General features: G+C 40.9%; 1 protein-coding gene across 2 annotated transcripts in view; it reads left to right on the top strand.

Moving 5' to 3' along the window:
• The first annotated feature begins 8,574 nt into the window (after window positions 1-8,574).
• The window catches only part of ADAMTSL1 (ADAMTS like 1), a 470,361-nt gene continuing 461,358 nt past the window's right edge, over window positions 8,575-17,577 (top strand). The window contains exon 1 of one of the 2 annotated variants that reach the window (XM_027105928.1): window positions 8,575-8,770. In XM_027105928.1, the coding sequence (XP_026961729.1) occupies window positions 8,708-8,770 (63 nt within the window). In that variant the 5' untranslated portion in view covers window positions 8,575-8,707. The remainder of the gene's footprint in view (window positions 8,771-17,577) is intronic. The other variant, XM_027105929.1, reaches the window with a different exon arrangement.

The following is a 17,577-nucleotide window of genomic DNA, read 5'->3' on the forward strand; positions in this document are numbered from 1 at the left end:
TAGGTCTGTGTCTTTATTCCTGTCCTACCCCTAGGCTCTTCATGACATTTGTTTTTCTTAGATTCCATATATATATGTGTTAGCATACGGTATTTGTTTTTCTCTTTCTGACTTACTTCACTCTGTATGACAGACTCTAGGTCCATCCACCTCACTACAAATATCTCAATTTCATTTCTTTTTAAGGCTGAGTAATATTCCATTGTATATAAGTGCCACATCTTCTTTATCCATTCGTTGCTGTGCACGGGCTTTCTCTAGTTGCGGCGAGCAGGGGCTACTCTTTGTTGTGGTGTGCGGGCTTCCCATTGCGGTGGCTTCTCTTGTTGCAGAGCACAGACTCTAGGTACTCGGGCTTCAGTAGTTGTGGCTTGCGGGCTCTAGACCGCAGGCTCAGTAGTTGTGGCGCACGGGCTTAGTTGCTCCGCGGCATGTGGGATCTTCCCGGACCAGGGCTCGAACCCATGTCCCCTGCATTGGCAGGCAGATTCTTAACTGCTGCACCACCAGGGAAGTCCCCGGCAAGAGTGTTTCTATCCCAGTCCAACTGATAGAAAGTGAGGGGGCCACAGAAGGAGAGCTGGGGCGGGGGGCAAAGGAAAGACATGTAACCAAACACCAAAACCCAAAACTAGGACTGTGTGACCATTTTGATTAGAATGTACCTCTCTAGAGCAGACCATGACAAAACCTGCATAGTCGTGTGCCTTGGACCTTGCTGCCTCTTTATTTTGTACATCCTAGATGTGCCCCCACTGGCATTACTTCTCAGAGTATTGTCAAGTGATATGTAGCAAATTTCCCTCCTCCGCTCTCTGGCCTTAAATGCAAACATACCTCCAGGCTAGGACTTGTGTTCCTTCCAGCTGCTCCCAAAGGCTTCTGTGATTGGCTTCCACTCTACAATCATGTCTAAGGAGGGGGGGTTTTCCCCTTTAGCCTTGGAACCCTATACTTTCCATAACTACTAGTTTCTGTGCTGGGAAACCAATATTGGATTTTAACTTCTAGGAAATGCACATGTGAAAAAGATAAATCTCTGAATTCTTTTACCTGCTTCTGCCAATCACACCTCTGATTTTCCCCTCAGGACGCCTGCATTTTAGTCATGTTTTTGTTGTTGTTGGCTTGTATTCAATTCTCTGTGTTGTTATCCTTTTTTTTCTCCTTTGGCTATGCTTACCAAGTTCCATATTCCTCATGAAAGTCTTCCAAAGAAAGGCCTACCACATTTTCAAGTAGGAAAGAGAAAACATCCAGTTTTACCCACAAACCTCATGTCCTTTTCAGAAACTGAAAAAATAAACTGTATTATAAATTATTTTCAGCTAGAGGCTCTTTTTTTGTATTTCACTATATGATAGTTTGGGATATTTCTTTGACAGTATTTATCATTGTGATAGGAGATAATCTTTGTAACTTAACAGAGAAACTATGCATCTAGCTGGTGTCAGCAAGCTATATAATAGGAATAAAATTGAAGGCTGCACAATGATCTATTTTATTTTAGAGGAAGAGTTCTATGATTTTCCATAGTTTAATTGCTGTTCTGAAATTCAAGTTTTATTTCAAGTGTCATCTGCATTTTCCCTTAGATTTTAGAGACTATATTTTCTTTTCTTTTGTAATTCTGCTTGCTTTTCTTCCTCTTGTTTTTCTTTTTTCCTGCTACCGTATCTGTAGACATAGCATATGTTAATTAATGCCTGTATTAATTTAACAAATATTTATCTAATGCCCATTATGTACAAGGCTTTGTGGAGGAGCTGACATTGTCTACACCTTAAAGAATAAAAAGGATTTTTAGAGAAGCAGAGGTGGGAGGAAGGATCTTCCAGGCAGAAGGGACAGGATGAACAAATATACAGAAGTGGGAGGATTTGGAGTATTGGAGTAAATCAGGTATTTCAATTGGTCTGGAGCATGACTTTCTATTATCCTGGGACCGGAAGCAGGTCAGGGAGGTCCTTGAATGCCAGGCTGAGGAATTTGGCTTTTGCATTTTAATCCTGCTGTCTCTATATTGTCTATAAATCTGTTCACATCCCTTCACCTCTTGTCTGGCTCTGGGATAATTATTTTATCTGTAGAGGATGATGTCATGGAAATAGTACTGAACTAAGAATCAAGGGCCTTGGATTTATATATTACACTTGGGTTTAATATGTGACTATTAAAACCATAATTCAAACCTTGAAGATTAAACTGATGTCTCTCTATGTCAAGAAGGCGATGAAAGACAGTTTGTCTGTTGCCAGAATTCTCTATTTATCATGCCTTGCACACAGTAGGTGCTTAATAAGTGTTTTGTTGACTCTAATTCAGTAACAAGCCTCTGAGATCCATGATGTAACCCCAGCAGTGTAGAAAAAGGAAGAACAAGAACGACCAGTTTGAAGGTGATGATAATTCCATCCTCCCAATGCAGTTCAGTGCTCCGTTAGTCAGTTTGCTTGTTTGTTTGTTTATTTGTTTTTTCCAGGGAGGAGGGTGTCCTAGAATTAGAATCTAAATTATGATAATGAGTTTATCCCAGAATTTTATTAGAATTTTCAAGCACACAGAATAGTTGAAAGACATGTACAATGGATACTCATATAGCCACCACCTAACTTGGTAAAGATTTATCGATTTCTTATTTAGTACCAAGCTCTGAGCCAGACTCTGCAAACCCCTCGCTCCACTGCCCACAACAGCCCTGCAGTCCTGAACAGTAGTCTCATCATTTAACAGCTTAAAACAAAAACCAAACAAACAAAAAAGTGGGTTCAGGGACTTTCAACAATTTATGTCCTTAGAGCCCTGCTGGTAGTAACTAGAACAGCTGGGACCGTCTGGCTCCAAATTCTGGGTTCTTTCCCCTCCACAAAGCAGCCACTAGAGTTCTTCTCTGCTGCTGGCCAGGGTCACAGATTCTAACCAAGTCCCTACAGTGTGAGAAACCCTGAATTAAGCCTTGTAGACAATAGGAAGAGATGTAAGCAGAGGCTCCTAGTGCTTCAGGAAGCGAGAGGTGAGTCAAATCAAATTTTAAATTTCGTCGCGCGCCTTCCATATGTAACATGCAGTGCTAGACACTTTGCAGGGGGAGATCACTGAGTATGGGATCTGAGATAATGGGACAAAGAATTTAAAAAATGTATCTTTACCCTATAAGCAGCCTGAAATAGCGGGTCAGCGTGAGTCAAGCATGGGTCTCCTATGTCCCTGCTTTCTCTCTGTTTACTGTGTTCTCTTCACTTGCACAGCCTTTCCCTTTTTCTTTGCATCCCTAAAAGTCTCCTTAGATCTCAAGGTCTTTTTCAATTTCTGTTTTTTCCATTTGGATTCTTATTCCTCACTGAGTCCTCAGACCAGCAATGACCTCTCCCTTCTCTGAACTCCTGTGGCCCTTTGCTCTACAAAGAGGCAGTGCTGTCTAGTGGTTATGAACACAGATGACCTGGGTTCAGATCTTGGGCCTTCCCCTCTCTGGGTATGTGATCTTGACAAGTAATTTAATTCTCCATGCCTCAGTTTTCTCCTCTGTTAAAGAATTGGTCTAGGTTTCTGTAAAGACAACAGAATTTACTCTTGCTAATTTAAGCAGGAAGTGTTATAAGGTATTAGTTAACTCACAGAAAATTGGAATTGTCAGTGAAAAAGACTAGTTTGAGCTTTCTGAAGATTCTCGTGCTACTGTGCAGTTGAAGTTTACCAAGGGAGCTGCTGCCTCTTCCATAGCCAGGAAGTCACCTGCTCGGTGGAAATGCAAGGGCTGCATAGCCACACACCCCCTTCTCTGATCCAGCTAAAAAACTGCATGTCCCAGGCCTGCCTCTTGACACCTACAAAAGTAATGACTGATTAGCGTGGTTGCAGGCAAGCCACATTGCTCTGTAGCCATTTTTACAAGTACAGAGAGCAAAGCATGGTCTCTGCCTCACTTTCGCCTTCCAAATCTTAATGGGAGTGCTTCCGAGTGGCCAAATCTAAATTACATCCATATACTCTGGTTTCTCCTCAAATTGTATAGATGTTTTGCCCTTTTAACAAAAAACTGCCTCCGGTATGCTAACTGCAAGGGAGTCTGGGGAATGTAGTTTCTAGGTTTCAGGCCTCTGCGTTTCAAGAAGGCACTGGGTGATGAATGTTGACAGCTAATCTACCTGAAATAACATCTGTATGAGGATAATGCGTACCTATTCATAGGGTTTTTGTGAGGATTACATGAAATAATAAATAGAAAGTACTTAGAACAGTGCCTGGCACGTGGGAGACTCTCAATACATGTAGCTGTTTTCGTCAACTTCTCAGAGAGTTGTCCAGAGGAAAGTCAAACAACCTTAGATAGAGCTCCAATTTCCCACCTGCTAATAAGTAACTATGATGAACCCACTTATCAAGAAGGGCACCAGTTTCCCCATCTATAAATTGAGGATAGTAATCACTCTCTACCTGATAGAGTTTCTGTTCATCTCACGTTAGGTCATGTGTGAAAGATGATTTGAAAATGGTAACGAATGCTCCAGTTGCTTGGGTGTTAAATGGCTATTAGGTGAATCGTACAGACCCCTGCTCAAGTCCCAGCTCTGCCCCTGAGACTAGCAGTTGGCTTCCAGTAGCTTGATCTCATTCATCCTCACTCTGTTTCTTCTCTCTTTAATTTTCAGAATTAGCCAGGGGAATCAAACCACTTCCACACATGCCCGTGAGGATAGTAAGACTTGGGTGCTGCCGTAGCCACCTCCTTCAAGAGGGGAGATGAGGCCCTACCCAGCTCGCCATCACTTCCCACCCCTGAGTTCTTTCCAGAAGACCCTCTGCCCTGTCTTGATCACAGTCACTGCAACTAGAGGGCCAAGCGAGAAGGCCCAGCCTCAGGAAGAGACAGGTGGCTCCGGAGTGAACACTGTAAGGCACTCTCCCCGGGGAGAGAAATTCCGAGAGTTGAGCTCACTCTTTCCTGCCATAAAGCACGCTGAATGTTAACAGCTTGCTCCTGTCCAAGCTGGTGTTTTTTAAATTAAGTATTGTTAAATCCATACCGTTTGGAATGATGCTTCAGACAGCTCTGATACTCCCTCTCTTGCTTCTGCTTTCATTTCACCTAATATATTGTGCAGGGGGCCCGTCACCAGTATTACAGCAGCTGGGGCCGCCACCACTGCTGCTGCGGCGGCAGCTGCCGGTGCTCAGACGCCAGCAGACGGCTCTCATTTAGATACCTGGAGAGGAAAAAAGGAACGTGGCCAACGCCCTGCTCGGATGCCCTAAGAGGCCCTTCCCAGGCTGCTGCTCGTAGGGATCTCGATTACCTAGGCTTTTATGTTATTTTTCCTTGGCACTGAAAACGGTTTTAGAAACGACAAAGATGGGAGACAAAGGAGTTGTAGACTAAAATAAGAGACTTTCCATTGTCAGGTAACATATACCCACCATAAAACCTGGGTAGCCTGCCTTCTGTTCTTTTGCCTTTACTGTAAACGTCCCCCTCCAACCAGTAGGACACCACTGTCAACATCTGCATACACACACACGTATACACATACACACCTACACATACATACATATATACATATATATTTACATATATGTATATGAGATGAAAGTGATTTAGAGTCAGAAGACCCTGTTCAAAGGCCATTTCTAACCAGTGAGGCCCAAGGTGAGTCACTTAACTTTTCTGAGCCTCAGTTTCCAAATATAGAAAATTGGGTGAGTACTTAGCCAACTTTGCAAGTAGTCAAAAAAGCCGAACGAGGGCTTCCCTGGTGGCGCAGTGGTTGAGAGTCCGCCTGCCGATGCAGGGGACACGGGTTCGTGCCCCGGTCCGGGAAGATCCCACATGCCGCGGAGCGGCTAGGCCCGTGAGCCATGGCTGCTGAGCCTGCGCGTCCGGAGCCTGTGCTCCGCAACGGGAGAGGCCAAAAAAATGAGAGGCCCGCGTACCGCAAAAAAAAAAAAAAAAAAAAAAAAAAAGTCAAATGAGATTGTGGGTATAAAATCATTTTGTAAACTTTAAGGAGAGTGCATAAACTTTGGAAATTTATCAGAATTAACTCATCCCCCAAACTTACCCCAATCACCATAACGCAACTTGGTTTTGTTCTTCTTTTTCTGAAATTACAGTCAGCAGGGAATTTGCACCGCAGGGTGTAGTGCTTGACTGTACAGTTGCTTTTCCTCATTTCTCTGGAAGGGAAACGCTACTCACAAAGGGGCCAGAAGCTTGACACATCGTGGCGGGCATCCTCTGAGCATTCAACGTATGGCTGAGGGCTTGAATTAAAAATATGCTATTCAGTGACTTCATTAAGGTGACTGTCTTGCTGGATATTGACATGTTCATCAAACCTCCAAGGCAGAAACCTCTGACTCAAAATATCTAGCCAGTGCTTATTTCCAAAGCAGGAAGGAATCTAGACTAGCATAGAAGTGGCTACCGATTATTCTCTGACCATGGTAACTTGTTATCTATTCTGCTACAAATGGCACTGTATCATAATCATTCTTGCTACCCTTCCTTTTCCCACCACCTGTTCTTCCCTTCGGATCCTCCTGATGAATGATGTTTATGTGTGAAGAGGGAGGAAGTGGTATTAGATAAAATATTCCATGTTTTAGAACGAGTTGAAACTCTTTAGCCACTGACACTGATAGAAGAAGAAAACCCGTAGCAGAAAGTTCCAGTGTGTAAAAGAGAGATATATAACACACCTTATGTGTGAAAGTTTATTTGAATCAAGCCATTTTTAATATGATGAGGATTTCAGATAATGCCGGTCAAGCATTTTTACATCTCCTCCTGAATAGTCTTTAGCTTGTGAGCATTAGCTAGTTTTTGAGAGATTTGTAAAACTAATCTTTCTGAATGGGAAAAGCATACTTCAAGAATAGGACCTCTTTGTTGTGGATTTGTACTATCCATCTTTCTAGGTGGGGGAAAAGGTGGGTCCTTGTATGCCCTGACTTTCCTAACAGGTTGAAAATGGGATTTTTAAAGCTCTTCTGTCTTTCATTGATATTCCATATGAAGTATGTAACCTGAAGTTGAACAACCTGCTTTTCTCCACCTTTTTGAAAAGCAGCACTGCAGGTATGTATAGAAGCAGAGCTGCCTGTATTCACATGCCTGTTATGGCTTGATCAGGTTTTCCATATTTGAGCGTTTCATGCCTCTTGTCAGTATTTTTTTTTTTAACCAATGAAAGGAAAGAACCTTAATTCTAAATGTCTTCTACCTTCACCCTGTATATTTCTGGGCTATCAGGAGATCTACAAAGGAAGAATTTCCTGGTGACACCCCTATGGAAATGTAAGGCCAAGTTTGCTATTTCATTCTTTCAAAAATTCAATGATTTCCTTAACAGATAAGGTGAAAGCCATCCTTGTTTGACACTTGACGCTTTTCTAAAACTATAATAAAATCCCCCTCTATTAGAATTCAATCTTGCTTGCTGGTGGTTTAACCAGGCTCAGAAGCTTCCTGACCTTCTCTTTGCTGTCGCTGGCCTGGCCCCGTCATCATTTCACTGATCATCAGTACTTCCTCCAGGGCTGGACTGGATGGGGACGGTCATCTCCTCATCCAACCTCTTGCAACAGTAGAAGGAAAAGGAGGTAAAACTCCCTCCAGCCTTTTCTGCTATATTATAGCAGCTCTGATAAAGGACATGGATAAGGAGAAGGCTGAAACTGTTGGTTAGAAGGTTTAGGGATTAACTGAGGATTTAATTCACCCTTTCTTTCCCTCCTCCTGCTAAAGCCGATAGTTGAGAGTTGGCACTGTGTCAAGACCAGGCTGTTCCTTAACCCCAAATTTCAGCCCCACACATCTCAAGAGTCTTTGCTAAGGGCTTCTTTTTAAACAGGGGATCTAAAATTCTAATTGTGCCTTGAGCTTTCGTAAACCTGGGCTATTTTAAATTGTCACTTTACAAAGAAGTAACCTGCTTTTTTTCCTCTCCTTCAGATCAAGTCATTACTACACAAAGTAACTTATGCCTCTATTTAGGCTTAGTGAGGAGCTTTCAAAATTTTATACAGTCTCCCTTTTCTAAGTCAAGGGGGGAAATAAAGAGGAACTTTAGGGAAGAGGCATAAAGCAGTTGTACAGAACACGTTTAAAGGGCACATTAAGTCAGTTTTTGTCTCTGGTTCTTTCCCTTTATGGCATATGTTATATATTGACAGGGATTAAGTTTCTCTCCTGAATGGAACAATACAGAGTCGCAGGGAGCTACTGTACTTTACAAAGCAACAGGCACCAGCACAAGCAAACGGCACAAATAGAAATGTATCTCACAGAGAACTAACCAGGTTAGTTAACAGCACAGGGCTCTGCTTCATCTTTTGCAATTCTGCATCGTTTGCATTTCTCTTCTGGTTCTGCTGCGCGCTCCTCCGCTCTCGTTTCTTTTTCGTCCTTTCCTCCCTTTCTCGCTCGCACTGTTACACTTTCTCTGTCCCCCTGGCTTTGTTATTCAGCATGTCTGATTAGCAGGAGCCTGATTGGCTGGCTGCCGGCTCCGAGAGAGATTCCATTCAGCTTACCCCCCACCCATCCACCCACCCACCCACCCCTCAGTCAGGAAATGTGAGCGGGGCTGATGGAAGCGGATAGGCAGGACTGGAGTGTTAGCACCAGTACTGGATGTGACAGCAGGCAGAGGAGCACTTAGCAGCTTATTCAGTGTCCGATTCGGATTCCGGCAAGGATCCAAGCATGGAATGCTGCCGTCGGGCAACTCCTGGCACACCGCTCCTCTTTCTGGCTTTCCTGCTCCTGGTAAATGCCTTTTCATTTCAATACATCGCTATGGCCATTTAGTCTGGGTGCTGTTGTGGTGGTGTGTACGTGTGTGTATGTGAGTGTGTGTGCCTGTGTATATCTTTCTCTTCAAACGCCAGGTAAAATAATTTACATGATTTAAAGAAAAAAAAAAAAGCTTCTTGCAGAATTTTAACCCCAACTTCCCAAGCAAAATAAAGTCTGCAAGACTTTGTGGGATTAGTTAGAGGTAACTAGGAATACTGAGACATACTGAGACATGAACTTTGGGACATACTGCATGGAGTTTGTGAGCTGAGGGCTGTATAAATGGTGGTGTGCATGCTTGGAATTTAGGTAACAGATGTCCTGAAATCAAACTCACTCACTGAAGTGTTCCTGGAATATTTTTGAAGGATGGGCTGTGAGGGGCTTTCCCCCACTACCTTTTATGGGTCCTCCTTCCTCTGTGCACATGTGCTAGGGAAACAGGTAAAAGAGGGAATGAAAGCCTCTCTGTGGCCAACCCAGATTATAGCTCATAATTACGGCAAGTCATCTGCGGATACAAGTTAATGCTAGTATTTATGAATTGAGGATTATGGTCTTTGATGTCAGATCTGCTTTTGAAGAAGAAGAAAGTGCTGACTTTTTGTGCAGCTTCTTTCCACAGTCACAGTGATAAGATGCTCTGCTCTGGAACGTCAGCACACACTGCATTTTTGACTCGAAGTAAATGTTCCGTTGTGACTCATACTTGGTTTTATGGGCAGAAAATGAACCTTTACTGTCCAAAAAAAATCTACACTCAAAATATTAATAGCAATGCACATTTTTTTAAAACCAGAGTGTTCTGGGCAGGCAGCTTCGTAAACCTCATCTGAAGGTTTGATTCCAAAATTTGCACACACTGAGTCCAAACAAACGTGCTTGTAGCTCTCCCTGTCGCATGTATGGAGAGCCAGCCCTTCCTCAGAAGGTAACCAGGCAAGAAGGGAAAAAGGGAAAAATGCAACGCATGTATAGGTTGCATTGATTCATCGAAGATGAAGGGATGTTTGTTCTGATTAGACTCTGACAAATTTGATCTGCACTATAATTTTGAAGAAGGGGAGCAAGCTATTTAAGCACAGATTTTAAAACTCCAGGAAGGCTCATCATCAGAGAGTGATTAAATATGTTAACAATTCCACTTCTGATTTGCATCATTGTAGCCAAGAAGTCGTAATGCTGCGTTGCAAAAGCTGTAAATATAGAAGTATATTTTCAAGTTCTCATAGAAATTTAAATGCAAACTGAACTTTAAGTATGAATGGACTGTACGTTTTTAGCTGTTCTGAGGAGTATAAAAAGCAGAATGTTTAGGTGTGCTTTATGACGAGTGGGGCAAGCAATTTATGAAAGGTGTCTCATTTTTTCCATATGGGACGTGTTTCTTATATACACGCCATTGGTTTGCCTCGTCTTTCCCTCTTTGTATTTTTTTAAAAGCAGGGGTTATTTTCGCATTTAATTACGTCATGAAGCAAATTACCGGTACACAGTACATTTTGGTATCTTCATAAAGAAGTATGATCTCATTATACTTTGGAAAAACTTTCCCATTCAGGAATAGATTGTTTTGCTAGCCACTGGGTAAATTGCATTATATTTCTCTTTGATATCTTGAATATTCATATATGTGTTTGAATATATAATGACGCTTATATGGATAAGAAGGAGTGTTTGCTTATTTCAGATTTGAAACATAAAACATTTCATTTAAATTACAATAATTGTATTATGAGGATAAAAGGAAATAAGACCCAGGTTTGCTTTATACCTGTATTCAAATGAATTTGGATTCTGAGAGTTAGGCTAGAAAAGAAAGAACTGCCTGGTGAGCGCCAAGATACATCTCTGTGCAGAGTAATAACAGCTTTAGTAGTACCTGCCATGTACTGTGTGTCTGAATGTGCCAAACACGAGGCCAGTTGTTTGAAAAGCGTTACAGTGAATCTTCACGATAACCTTGCAAATAAAGCATCTTTAAACCCATTCTACAGGTAAGGAAAAAAGCTTATATTTGAACTCAAAGGTGAAATAATGGAGAGAAAATAACTTGTTTGCTTTGTACTGTGGTTGTAAAATGTTTAGCAGTGATGGAAGAAATGACACAGGTTGGTCTGTAGTCTTTGTCAGAGGTATTTAGGCTTTTTGCCTCATCTTGGCCTTTAAAGATGTGTACAGCATTAAGGGCACTTGTCACACTTGCTCATTCACTTTCCCATTTAGCTTTTGGGCCAAAAGTAAATTATTGGCCCAAGAGAAAGTGACGTCTAGCCTGATCAGTAGTTGACTTAGAACCGGAAGTGTGACATTTTCAGCTCAACCTTTTGTCTGGATCAGGAAATTGAACTGGGTGGCTTGTTTTTCCTATAATTGTTTTATACATTATAAGAGTCTGTCTACTCTTAGAATTAATTTAAGCAATTTTTAAAGATTCCTTTTTACTTACTTGGAAAACAGCCTGGTTGTTTAGTGGCAAAGCCCAGTTTCTACTTCAAAACAGCCTTCATATCACTGATAGCAGAATCGTCTGTATCATGACTTTGTTCCTGAGTGTATACAAATATTGTATGCTGTTCACCCTCAGTTTTACCAAAACCCTTTCCCACTGGAGCATTACTCCTGAGACAATGAAGTGCCTGTGTCTTTTATATCTGTTTTTTGTCACCACCCACATTTTCATGCAAAGCTCAAACATCGTAGACTTCTTTTTTTCACTCTGGACACAGTAGGACAGTAGTGCTGAGCAAGAGATTTTATTCTGATATTCAGGTCAAAGTAAGCCACATAACCCAACCTACCCCATCTCCCCACCCTGCTCCCCTTTTCCCTTCTCCCTCCTTTGTCCCAATTGTTTAGCTCAAAAGGAATGTGGCAAAAACCATGACCGGCCATTGACATATGTGTCCATCCAAACTTGAAGTCAAATCACTTCTTGTCAGAAAAGCATTTAATCACATTTGCATTTGCTTTTTGTTTCTTTTAAGTGGTTTTAAGCTGCTTCGCCTGCTATTGTGGCGGTTGCAAGGGTAGCACTCAGAATTATAATAAAGTACATGTGTTTTTCTGTTGAATTTCTTTTTCTTCTCTGCACTAATTTATATGTGGAAACTAGTCAGACACAATAGCCCATTCCTTTGGTCGCTCTGGCACTCTCCTCCACTATTATCCAAGTGGATCTATCTTGGATGGCGAGAAGCACCATTAGCTTGTGGAATGAATGTTAAATCCCTTATTTACAGCAGACTGTGGCCTGCTCCAATAAGTGTGTGTGTGTGTGTGTGTGTCCGTCCATGTGCATGCACAAACACCTTTCTATAACTGCTTACATCAATTTCTTACTCTTATGCCTACATTGTCTTTAAGTCAAGCTTAAGGATATTTCATGTACATCTGGAGAACATAGTGAGGCATTTCTTTAAGCATTATTTATTATTTACTTCATGGTTTTGTAACTTTTTTGTCTAGACATGGTCAGCTACATTTTTATTTTCTCCTGTTTTTAGCATTTCAGTCCGTTTCAGGACGACTTTCTGGGCCCCGTTATTATTGTCATGTGAACCAGTTCTATGGCTTCATATAAGTTGAGGGAAGTATGTCCAATAGTGGTCACTAGTGAACTACAAAAGAATCCTGTTACACCAGGAAAGTTTTTCCTTGAAAGACTCTGTGGATATATTAAAGACTTTTGAAAGAAAGAATGAATAAATAAATGTATTTGTGCATTTATAGGAGTGTTAATACATGTTGGCCCCCCTTTACCAATATGTATGAATAAAATGGAAAGCAGATCTCTAGCAGACCACATGGTAGGCTATTATTCAAACTTAGGAGTGCACAGAGTTCATTCTTATATCTTTATAACATTGTGCAATTTTATGTGCAATTTTAATCAGTGAAGTGTGGTTAACCCCCGTCCTTGCTACTCCTTTTTTAACCCAGTTTGTTGGTCCATTTTGCACAGGATTTATGTTTGCATGAAACATGGTTTGGTATTTTGGTTCTCCCCTTTATTATGGCTTAATCAAAATATAATCTTAAACTCATTCAGGAAAAAACACAGAGTCCTGTGAATTTCTGCATTTCCCCCAGAACCCGGTAGAATGTGTTGTATATACAGGCATCGTAACCATTTGTGAACTAAATTCAGAGAGCAAAGGATGTAAAGAGACTCACATGATTCTCTAATTCTCCACATGTTCGGGGTTTTCTGACTTCATGTATATATCTCGTTTTTTTGGTCAAGTGACAGCTCTGCTTTTAATTTGTCTATTTTAGGTTCCAGGTCTAATTCTGTAAGTTTCAATCTACCCTTCCCTCCTTGTGCATATTCTACTGTTTCTTGTGGTCTCCTGGGTAGAGTGACCCAGAAGTGACCTCTTTGTGGCAGGAGGACCATAGTCTCTTCTTGAGTGAGAGCATTCCTTGACTCATCATGAATAACCTACTGGTGAAGCATGTTGAGCTAATCACAGGAGAATGTGTCTAAATTGAGTTTGAGAGTCTTGCTGTTTTTACTAATTTTCTTCATCTAGAGAGCTGGCTTCAGACTGTGTTTTCACCAGAATGAGACAAGTTCATGTCATCTTCTGTCTGCATCATAAAAGCCATACCATGTGGTTGAATTTTGGCTTGATTGGCAGGACTGGCCCATGAGCGGCTTAGGACTGGCATAGCAGAGGTGATGTAAGTCCGAAAGGATCCTAATTGAAATAGGCCAGCAGAGCTGTGTGGGGAACCTGCTTGCTGACTGGGTATGCTGTTGCTATCAACCCCTTCTTTCCATGAGCTCAAAAATAAATGACTAAATCTCCCCAATTCCTGAACTTCAAGATTAAAAACTACGTTGAATAAAGCGTAACTGTTCTGGTTTCTTCTCCCAGGGACTTTGCTAACTGGGAGCACCCAGCATGTAGGGCAGTTAGACGTTTTCTGGCTGTGTGTAGATGTCCCAATGGTAGTAGTCTGCAGACAACAGTGACCTCTGGCTTTTTGTTTGTTGTATTTCCAGAAGCTCAGTATTTCTAAATCAGTTTGAATAGTTTCCTATACTTGTTAATAGTCTCTCTTCCAGTCATAGAAATATATCTTATCTCAGTAACTATTGTAACCTTTATTTGAAGAAAATACCCCACCCTAAATTCCACCAGTGTATAGTCAGTATTTAGTAGTTGTTTGTCAGAGGCGTACATAATTCACTGTATTCTTGACAATATTTTTAAATGTAATTTCTTCTAGTTCTTCCTTGTATTTATTTCTCATACTGTACTTAGGTTTTTGTCTAGTCAACAAGGTTGTGGGTGACAGCAGAGGGAGTGACGTGTTTCTCCTACCTTTATCAGAATGCCTGGTCTCAGTAAATGTTGTTGAATGAATGAATAAATGGATGAATAGGAATGACTTGGTAAGAAAATATAAGAAAAGGGTAAAGCACAAGTAGCAAGGGGAACATGTGAACATCCATTTCACATGTGGAGCATTTCACCAATTCTGGTTTTAGTAAGACCAAATCAATAAGCCTAATACATTCAAAAGAGAAGATACATACTCTGTTTTTCTTTCTCTCCACACAATGAAAAACAATTGAATGCAGATCCTTTCTGCCATTGTTAATTAGAATGAATTTTGCAGGTTTCATATCTTTTTTTTAAATCCATTTAGTTCTCAAGTATTTTTTCCTTTTACAAAATCTGTCCTCAGGAAGAAAATGATACTTATATTAGCCACAATTTTATGAAATTGGAAGGTTTCTCATTATAGCAGAGATAATGTTGTGGATTCACCAAAAATTCATTTCTCTTTACTACTGGGCACGAAGGTAGACTTTATTTCACAGTTTTCTCTGTAATTAGTTGGTGCAGTATGATTGAGTTCTGGTCAATGGAATGTCGTTAGAAGTGACATAAGGCACTTCTAGGCCTGACATCTCCCACATAATCCTCCAAGTAAGCAAGAACTCTCTTTATACACCTGCTGGATGCAGAGAATCCAGTAAAGAACTTCAAGACTCTAGGAAATAGTCAAGCCACCGAATGGAAGGCCTCATCCCTGAATGGCTGCATGGAGCGGAGCCCCACACCGCCATGCCAGCCAGTCTCACAGAATTACATTTGTGAACATTCGCTTAACCACGAGCAAGCAATAAACCCTCGTTGTGTTAAAACACTGATAGTTGCGGGAAGGTGTTCTTTGTCATACTGAAAACCTTTTTAAATAACATTGCTTCACATTTAGATGAAATGAATGCTTATAAGTAAGTACCAATACCACTTTCCATTTATTATATGAAAAAATTAAAATAAGGACATGCCATGTCACCCTAATGGTGGTTTAGTCTTTGTGGTTTGCAACTTATTGTATACCTAGAGTTCTCTAAGTACTTGCAGGTATGTGGAAAAATCCTTTTTTCAAACAAAATCCAGGAGTAGATGGAGCAGTAAGAAATAAGGGGGATGGAAAAGGCAGGGCTGTGGTAAACAGTTGGAATCCCATGGAGCGGAACAGGACCACACAACCTGGCCAAGGACACAGAACCACACAGACCCAAGGGGAAGGCAAAGAAAACAGAAAAGGATACCAAGAAGCAGAAACTGAGGCACAACACCAATGCAGCTCCAGAGATGTCAGAAGATAAAGGAGTGAACAAGTGACAGAGAGGGGAACAGACTCATACACGCGTGCGCGCGCGCACACACACACACACACACACACACACACACACACAAACAAACAGAACTTATAAAGTAAGACACACTTCTTGAGTATATCTAGTCTCAATCATCTTTGATACTTTTTTCTAGGAGGTGTCCAGGTGTCAGGAAAGAGCCCCGGTTTTAGAGTGTGGCCATCTGGGCTCTAACACTGATTCCAGCCCTATGATCGTGGCCCAGTCACATAACTCGCCGAAGCTGTTGTCTCTTCATCCATGCACGATTGTCCATCTCTCCTAACTCTCCAGGATACCTTGAGAGGAAAACACAGCATTAGATGTTGAAGTGTTTTGTCAACTCCAAAGTACTATAAAATTTCAAGTGATTACTTCCATTCGTGTGAAAATCACTTATCTATCACCAACTGTATACCCAACACAGAGCCAAGCTCCATGGAAGATAATTTAAGGCACAGTCCTTGCAGTGAGGAGCTTGGAAGGTTGCTGGACATTCTGTTGTCAATTTTTTTTTTTTTTAATTTTCAAAAAACTCTTCTGTAGGGAATAGTTTTGTGATGTATATAATTACTTTCAATTACCCCACAAGATGGCTCATTTTGCTCTCCCCCTCCTGCTTAGGTAGTGGCGATTTAATCCTCTCATCTGTGTGTAAATGTAAATTATGGCTTCCCACAGATTATCAGTGTATTATCTTCATGGATATTATCAGTCAGTATTTGACTTCAGACAAACATTAAATTTTTTTCCGATTTCTATCGTTCAGAATATCAATTCGTGCAGCAGAACACACTATAACAGTGTCTTAGTTAAGATAAATTCTTTGGGAAGAAACTTTTCTCAAAGCAAATATTTATCATTGCGAGAATGATCATTAACTGTGTGCGACCAACATCTAGGGAGTTTTCATCTGCCCAGCATCATTGGGGCATCATGATGGCAGGCTTCAATCTTACCTAGTTTCTACTCCATTGTGCTTATTTTATAATAACCAAAATCCAGGCAAAAAATAAGCATATTCCATTTGGAATTATAATTCTGTAAGTGCAATTAGTATAGTAGGTTGCATCTCCCTACCTCACTAGATTTTTATCTAAAGGTCTTATTAAAATAAGTTAATTACAAAAAACCCAAAAGGCCTTGTGCATGGAAGGGGGGGATAGTTCAGAGAAAGGGAATAGCAGAGAAGTCACGCCTGTGAGCGTACGCCATTTATAATACTGGAGACTTATTCCACTTCTGAAGCAAGAAATTGCAGGACTCTAATGGTTTCACCACCTGTGAATTATTTGGGTGCACGTCATAAGCGGGTTCTTTCTTCTATTTGTTTAAAGGAATAAGTGGTATGTTCGCCAATTCTACACTACATTAACTTTCACAGAGTTTCCATTTTCATCTTCATTGCTTTTTCAGATTTTTTTCCAAAGGTTCTGCCCTTCTCCAACTAAACTTTTGGGTATTTTCCCCTTCAATTTTCGTCCGGGGACTTTCTCTAAGTCAGTTCAGTCTGTTGGTGTAAACGTTAGGACAATGGAGGGAAGGAGAGTGATAACCTAAGACATCCTGACATAAATTCCAAGAGCACTAAAGAAATGAGACAGGAAATTATGAGCAACCTATAATAAATTCAAACTGTCCAATAAAATAAATAGACCTCACTTGGTTCCCTTAGTAAAGTATGGTAGGGTGTCTGATTTCTCAGCCCACTTCACCATTTGAAGTCTGCCAGAGTATTGTTCAAATACTCTACTTCATCAGTAGAACCAGAAATGAAAAAGGGTGACGGAAACAATAGGAAGTCCTTCTGCAGACCAGGTGCCATACACTTTTACTTTGGGGCTTGTACCCGGTCTAAGATAGCAAACATGCTTTGAAATTACTGTTACAGAGTGAGCTTAATTGACATTTGGGTTCCCAGGACATAGATTTATTGTGTTTTCAAATTAAAAAGAATCTTTGAGGTAGCATAAAATGTGACCTCAGTTGACTGGGATCTCTTTGAAGGCAGGACTTTGGTTTTATTTTGTCTTAGATATCTTTATATCTCCAGCACCGGACAAAGAGTTTGATTTACAGAAAATGTTCAATATAAGTTTGTTGTTTGAATAAA

The sequence above is a fragment of the Aethalodelphis obliquidens genome, unplaced genomic scaffold (genome assembly GCF_003676395.1).
Source record: "Aethalodelphis obliquidens isolate GAN/ISIS:26980383/991018 unplaced genomic scaffold, ASM367639v1 scaffold7, whole genome shotgun sequence".
NCBI lineage: Eukaryota > Metazoa > Chordata > Mammalia > Artiodactyla > Delphinidae > Aethalodelphis > Aethalodelphis obliquidens.